This window comes from Coffea arabica, chromosome 1c (genome assembly GCF_036785885.1).
Source record: "Coffea arabica cultivar ET-39 chromosome 1c, Coffea Arabica ET-39 HiFi, whole genome shotgun sequence".
Classification (NCBI taxonomy): domain Eukaryota; kingdom Viridiplantae; phylum Streptophyta; class Magnoliopsida; order Gentianales; family Rubiaceae; genus Coffea; species Coffea arabica.
The window spans coordinates 26,178,547-26,186,640 of NC_092310.1; the positions used below are offsets into that span (position 1 = coordinate 26,178,547).

Sequence of the window (8,094 nt, forward strand, 5' to 3'; positions counted from 1 at the left end):
TGACACTCCGCAACGGGGTAATCTTCAAGAATACTTGGTCTCCTACTTCAAACTCCAGATCTTTCCTTCGATTATCAGCGTAGCTCTTCTGGCGACTTTGGGCTGTCTGGAGTCTTTGACGGATTAACTTGATCTTTTCTTGAGCATCCTCCATCCAAGGAATGATAGTAGGGTCTAGGATCTTCTTCTCTCCCACTTCATCCCAGTATATCGGTGAACGGCACTTTCGTCCATAAAGGGCTTCGTACGGTGCCATTTGGATTGAAGAATGATAGCTGTTATTATAGGCGAACTCTACTAATGTCATGTGTTGTCCCCAATTACCCCCGAAATCTAGAATACTCGTTCGTAACATATCTTCGAGGGTCTGAATCGTTCGCTCCGACTGTCCATCCGTCTGAGCATGATAGGTAGTACTCAAGTTCAGCTTCGTCCCCAGGGTCTCCTGAAACTTCTGCCAAAATCTAGACACGAAACGAGGGTCTCGGTCGGAAACGATGCTCACGGGCACTCCATGTAATCTCACAATCTCTTCAAAATATACTCGAGCTAACTTATCCATGAATACTTCATATTCACAGGTAGGAAATGAGCCGACTTGGTCAATCGATCAACGATCACCCAAACGGCATCACATCCTTTTTGAGTTCTAGGTAGTCCAGAAACGAAGTCCATGGTGATGTGTTCCCACTTCCATTCGGGAATCTCCAGAGGCTGCAGTAATCCCGAAGGTTTCTGGTGTTCGGCCTTAACTTGCTGGCACACTAAGCAGGTTTGGACGTACTGAGCTATCTCTCTCTTCATCTTGTCCCACCAGTACAATCGTCGCAAATCATGATACATTTTGTTACCTCCTGGATGGATTGTATATTTAGATCGATGAGCTTCCTCCAAAATCTCTCTTCTCAAGTTTTCATCGTTGGGCACCACTATTCGATTTCGAAATCTTAAAATCCCTTCAGGGCTCAAATTAAAATCGGAAAGTTCTCATTTCTTCACCTTTTCTATCCACTTTTGAACCGTCGGATCTTTAGTTTGAGCTTCCTTGATCTTTTCTAAAAATATGGACGTCACTCGGATATTCCCAAAGGTTATCTTATTCTGTTCCAACTTCGGATTCCACTCTCCAACGGTTCCCAATAATTCCCACTCTTTCACCATCAATCCAGAAATCTGAGCCTTTCGACTTAGGGCATCGGCTACTACGTTAGCCTTACCAGGATGGTAGTTAATGGTATAGTCGTAATCCTCCAAGAATTCCATCCAACGGCGCTGTCTCATGTTCAGTTCCTTCTGGGAAAAGAGGTATTTGAGGCTCTTATGGTCAGAATAGACTTCAAAGGTCACCCCGTACAGATAGTGTCTCCACTTTTTCAGAGCGAAGACAACTGCGGCCAATTCTAGGTCATGAATGGGATAGTTTTGCTCATGAATTTTTAATTTTCTAGAAACATAAGCTATCTGTGACGACCCCACTTCTCCCAAGGGCGAACCCAAGGGTATCGGCGGGCCGCCTGCCTAGCTCGCGCCAGGACTCAAAACTTAAAACAATCAAAGCCAGAAAATTCAAAAGAGTACTATATACAACCCCAAAAGAGTTATAATTACATTCTCCAAAAGTATCGAGTCAAACCACCAAAACAAAAACAAACATCCTAACTGTTTAACTATTACAAGCCAATCTTACTATACTAGTATACGAGCCAAAAGTCCTCGCGTCGGCCCCTGCTAAGGAAAACAAAAGGAATGGGGTAAGCTATATGCTTAGTAAGTAAACAGGGGCGAAAGCGTAAATTCATGTAGCAACAATTACACAATAAGAGTAAAGCAAAAGCAGAAAAGAACAACATCATATAATAAGGATACGGGTGGCTCCAAAGCCAATTCATGTGCCATGCATGATCTCCTACCGACACTCCGTCGACCACAAATAATAGTCCGTAGAACTTCACTTGTACACCCACCGACACCTTATCACCCTCACTGGCCAGTCACCTCACAAACTTGCCCGGGCGAACGAAATCACAAACTTGAGCTTGAGTCACAAGCTCGGGTCACAAACTTGGTCACTTTCTCGGTGAACCGGATTCACAAAATTGGTTCATAACATGAACCTACAAACTTGGTGACCTCAGACTAAGTTGGACTGCCTTCGACCAAGCCCTAACCGGCTCGAATAGTCCAACCAGGTCAAGAGTTCGCCCCAAACTCACAAACTTCACAAAATTATTCAAAATCACAAACTTTGCAAACTTCACAAACTTTATTCGAAAGTCGCCCCGAGCCACAAGCTCAAGGGTTTTGGTTCCAAAAGGTTCATATACATATGCCAAGTACAATTATACATTCAAATTAGGGTTTAGGTCGAGTGCGATAAAGTACACCCTCGCCTAAGTGCCCTTTTCACATATCTCAAACACATAGCAAAGAAAACACACCAAACTGGCCTGAATACTTACTCAAAATACCAAAAGTAGTACGAAAGCAAAATCGCTTCGCGCGTTCGCTAGTAGTGGGCCCCACCGGCTCCGCCTAGCTCACCGCTGTCTGAAATAGAAGATTTTATCACAAACGGCCACTAACATGCCCAAAACAAGCAAAATGGCAAAACAACACGCGCGCACGTAAATATGACAGACGGAAACGGAAACGGCAGATTTGATACTCATGTCTAGTTCACCCATAAGTTGAGCTACGAATATCGGATTAAGACGGATGAGATGCCAAATCGAAGCTTAAAAGATGAACAACAACTGTTATGAAGACATCCAGAACTGAAACTGGAGGCTTCAGTCCCAAATGAACCAAACACAATCACTTACGAAATCTGGCCAATGCACAAATGGTCAGTTTTGAGTGCTAACTGTTTTCTATGCTACACATGGTCAAAAGAGCTAAAACTTGGCAGTTAGATAGTTCATTCCAAATGGAACAACTTTCATGAAGGTCGGCAATCCAAATTCGGAACGGAAATTGGTCATCAGGACCAAAACAGATTTCTGGTCATTTTCACGGGCAGGCCTTGTTTGCTCGGCTATATCTCAGGTTTTATAAATCCGATTCATGAAATTCCAAGGGCGTTAGAAAGCTCTGATATAGGGATATAAGTTTGGTGTTTTGGTCGGAAGCCCAAACAGCTTGTAACTCAGTCAAATGTGAAGCCAAAGTTCCAGCCATAAACTTTCCAAAAACGTACCAGAATCACAAACCGTATTTGACCTCAATATGCGGTAATGGCACCAAATTCACTACGGTTATCGGATGGGGGTGTAAGACCCACCATTTCGAAGCTAGGAAACAGGGCTACAACAATGTAGAAGGTCACTCAGTCCAAATCCTAGCACAACTAGGTCAAATATGCAAAATACGAACCCAGAATTACCAAAACAGGTTTACAAATCACACAAAACTGTAATCGGTATAACTCAGTCCATACAAGTCCAAATGCCGAAATTCCAAAGGCATAAGTTAGCTAAGACGTCCAGATACATTTCATCAGAAGACACCAACATCCAAATCCAAACCAATTCCAGTCAAAATGGCCAATTACCAGTACAGTTTTCGCATTCTGTCCAAAGCAGAACAGCTACAGTAATTTCGTAATATCTCATTTTACATTAATCCAAATGACCTGAAATTTTGTAGGCACCTCAAACACATCAATACCTACAACTTTCATGTTTTAAGCCAAGGCCAAATCGGCCTCTAACATGGTGCAATAAATTCGGGCAGAATGTAGCTTCATGAACCCTAACTTTCCAAAATTTATTCCAAATCGAAAATTGGTTGCAAATATCAATCATTTCCATCCACTAGAGTCATAACCCCTCATTATCAATCATCATAAACAACCACAACACCATAATCCAATTAAACCAGAAAAATCATCAATAAAATTAAAACTTCACCAAATCACTTCAAACCAAGATAAAACCAGAAATTTCAGCACTTTAATCACTACTAATCATATCTTAAGCATCAATAGGTGTAGGTGGAAGTTTAAGCTTCACTTACCAAGTAAACAAGAGAGAGGGGAAGATGTTGGACACCTTAGCTCTTCCAAAAAACTTCACCAAAGCACTTATTAACACCAAATAGAGAGGTTTTATGGAGTGGAATCAAGGTTGGATGGTTGAGTAAGTTGATTGAAGCAAGATTGAACCCAAAATCTTGAAGAGTTCTCTTCCTTTTGTTGCTCAAGAGATTCGGCCACAATGGAGAGGAAAAGAATGAATTTTTGGTGATTTTTGAGATATTTATTCACTTGGTAAGAAAAGTCAAAAAGGTGAATAGTTGGAGACAAAGTCCAACCAATGGGATAGTGACACTTGTCACTTCATTAAATGCAATTCAATCCTTTCTTTTCTCTCTCACATCAATCATTTCACACACTCTACTTATCTCTTAACACCCGATAAATTTTACACAGTATCCGGAATTTAACCTAAGTGGTCGAATTTTTCCGAACTTTTCGCACTAGTGGGTCCCACGTCCAATATACGTTCTTATTTTCTCAAAAGCTAACCGATACTTGAAAATCATCTAAAACCCATATTTACTCATGAAAATTATCCTGGAGATTTTCTAATAAAGAAAATGCGGAAAAAAAACGGGCGATAACTAAAACTCCACTTAAACTTTCTAATATTGCAACACTAGAGGTTTGCTAATCATTCAAACTTACTAAACCTTTGTAATTAAAACAAATCCTATATTTACTTACGTCAAGGCACACACTAGAATACCGAATATAAATTATAGCTTGAACCTTATAATAATAATACGTAAACTAGGATTTCCAAACTTAACCGAATTAGGGTTTCCTTCCTAGCCATTAAACCCTATTTTTTTCCATACCGAATATCAACTAACCCTAATATCGACTGACGATCGGACTGGGGCCTCATACTATCACGTTTTGATGTTGCATCAATACACATCCTAACCCTTCTTTGGAGGCATCGGTGTAAACAGTGAAACCGTCCGGACCGTTAGGTAAAGCCAGAATAGGGGCCATGGTTAATCTCCGCTTCAGCTCTTGAAAGCTGTTTTCACACTTATCACTCCATAGAAAACTTCCACCCTTCTTGGTTAGATCGGTTAAGGGACTGGCAAGTTTCGAAAAATCTTTAATAAACCGCCGGTAATAACCTGCCAACCCTAGAAAACTTCGGATCTCGATAGGGTTGTCGGGTCTCTTCCACTCAGTCACCGCTTCCACCTTCGCCGGATCTACAGCAATTCCTTCCTTTGAAATCACGTGCCCCAGAAAAGAAACCCTTTCTAGCCAAAACTCACATTTGCTTAGCATACAACTGGTGCTCCCTCAGGGTTTGTAGGACCTCTTTCAAATGTTGTTCATGCTCCTCACGGGTTTTTGAATAAACCAATATGTCATCGATAAAAACAACAACAAATCGGTCAAGATAAGGTTTGAAAATTCGATGCATGAGGTCCATGAAAGCAGCAGGGGCATTAGTCAGTCCAAAAGGCATCACGGTAAATTCGTAGTGCCCATACCGAGAATTGAAGGCGGTTTTAGGCACATCTTCCTTTCTAATCAACAGTTGGTAATACCCCTGTCGAAGATCTAACTTCGAGAAGACCACCGCACCTTGTAATTGATCAAATAGCTCATCGATGTGGGGTAGCGGATACTTATTCTTAATGGTCACGTTGTTCAACCCTCGGTAGTCGATACATAGCCTCAAGGTCCCGTCCTTCTTTTTAACAAAGAGAACAGGTGCCCCCCAAGGTGATCCGCTCTCGTGAATGAAACCCCGCTCTAGAAGGTCTTGTAACTGAAATTTCAACTCTTTGAGCTCCGCAGGTGCCATTCGGTAAGGAGTTTTGGAAATAGGGGAAGCCCCTGGGAGAAGGTTAACTTCAAACTCAATTTCTCTTTCTGGAGGCAGATTTACTAGCTCGTCAGGAAAGACATCAGGGTATTCACTCACTACTGGAACATCTTCTATTTTCAGTTTGTCGGCAGGAGTGTTTATGAGAAAAGCTAGGAACCCTTGCGCCCCTCTACTTAATAATTTCCTAGCTCGAATACCTGATATCATAGCAGAGGAGGCTAAACTACCCCTCACATCTAACTTCAAAGTTGCCTCCCCAGGAATACGGAATTCTACTATTTTCCTCTTACAATCCAGTTGAGCATCGTATCGAGCCAACCAATCCATGCCCAATATCACATCGTATCCCTTTATGGCTAAACTTATCAAATTCCCCAATAACTTCCGCTCACCTACCCAGATCTCACAATTTGAATACATCTTATTAGAACTTAAACATTGGTCCCCCGTAGGAGTACTAACTTCTAACTCATAGGGAAGAATGACAGGGTTTATATCAATTCCACACATAAACTCGGGGTTAACAAAAGAATGGGTGGCTCCAGGGTCTATCAAAATTCTAGCTAAGCGGTGGAAGATAGGAATCGTACCTTCCACTACCTCAGCCGAGTCAGGAACTGGACGTTGTTCGATAGAGTATACACGTGCGGGCACCTTCGGTTTGGCTCCTTCTACCCGTGATTGACTTGAGGTAGCCTTAGACGTCTGCGTCGTTCCTTTCGCGTCTCGGGATTGGACTGGACAACTGGCGAGCCGGTGCTCTGCACTCCCGCAGCGTAAGCACTTGTTCTGTTTCCTCCAGCAGTCATCCTCTGTGTTGTTTGGTTTCCCACAGAAGCTACACGACCCACGCGTAATAGTAGCGGAACTCCCTTGTGAGGCGCTCCTCGGTTGGCCTCGTCCCGGTTGGCTTCCTCGAGAGGGAGCCCCTCTAGCCGGACTCGCAAACCGTCCCCCTCCAGCTCCCCTTCCAAATTTAGGAGGGGTGCCCTTATCCTCTTGGGTTGAGCTACTCCCAGCAGCTCCACGCTTCCTATTCTGGAAATTCCTCACCTGAAGCCTTGCGTTCTCGGATCGTAATGCTTTCTCAACAGCATCACTGAAAGTGGTGATTTGGGCTACGGCCAAATCCTTTTGAATTTCCACATTAAGTCCCTGAAGGAAACGCCTCGCCCTCCTTTGTTCCGTCACAATGAGCTCAGGGGCAAACTTGGATAAACGCGTGAATTGGCTCTCATATTCGGCCACCGATTGCGTGCCTTGGCGTAGACGAATAAATTCGTCCTCCTTTTTCTCCTGAACCAATGGCGGAAAGTACTTGGCATTGAATTCCCGTACAAAATTCGTCCATGTCCTTGGTGTCTGCTCTCGCTCCCATTTTGTCCGAATAATGTTCCACCAAGAGCGAGCGGCCCCTTCGAGTTGGAAAACCGCAAAGGTCACTTGCCTTTCCTCCGAGTAACGTAGGGCGGCAAAAATATCTATCATCTTCTCCAACCATTGTTCTGCCACGTCCGGATCGGGCCCTCCGAGAAATTTAGGTGGAGAAAATTTTTGGAAACGTTCGAGAGCTCGATCTTCGCTTTCGACATGATTTCCAGGGTTTCCAAGGTTTCCAGGGTTGCCGACCGGAGGATTAGGGTGGTTAGGGTTAGGGCCCTGTTGCTGCACCACCTGGGCCAGGAGAGCAGTCATCTGCTGGATAGCAGCGGCTACTTGCACATTAGGATCGATTTGGGGTTCAGGAGTTGGTTCGGGCACTTCAGTTCCCGTACCCTGTTCAGTCGTGGGCTGTCTACCCCCACGTCCTCTACCTTGGCCACTACGCGTCCCCTCCATCTTTCTAGGTCAATCTAGGGTCAAAATATACACATAAATATAGCATTAAGATAAAAGTGCACACACCCCTGTGTATAACAATAAACATGAACACCCAGCCAAACAATGACTTCATAACACTTAGGCATATAACACATATTCATAGCATTCACAACAAGATCAAACATTTGTACAAAACAATCAGTCAAGTTCAAACAGGGAAAGCCTCTTACGGAATGGCAATACAAAAGTAATATATACAAAACTAGTCCAATATACAACGCGACTAGCTAAGGGTCCTTCCCGACCTACCATTCCGTATCCCTTATATATACAAGAGTCAAAAATCTCCAAAATAGCCTAAAAGCCAAACCCTAGCCTACCGTGGGACTAGAGGTCCTACTCGCTTGGACGG

General features: G+C 43.4%; 1 protein-coding gene across 1 annotated transcript; it reads right to left on the bottom strand.

Annotated features, from left to right (window-relative positions):
- Positions 1-5,294: 5,294 nt before the first annotated feature.
- Positions 5,295-7,349, bottom strand: LOC113720726 (uncharacterized). Its single transcript, XM_027245404.2, has 2 exons — positions 5,659-7,349; positions 5,295-5,556 (listed from the first exon to the last, which is right to left on the bottom strand). Exons 1-2 carry the CDS (start codon positions 7,347-7,349, stop codon positions 5,295-5,297), a joined length of 1,953 nt encoding a protein of 650 aa, XP_027101205.2.
- Positions 7,350-8,094: the final 745 nt, after the last annotated feature.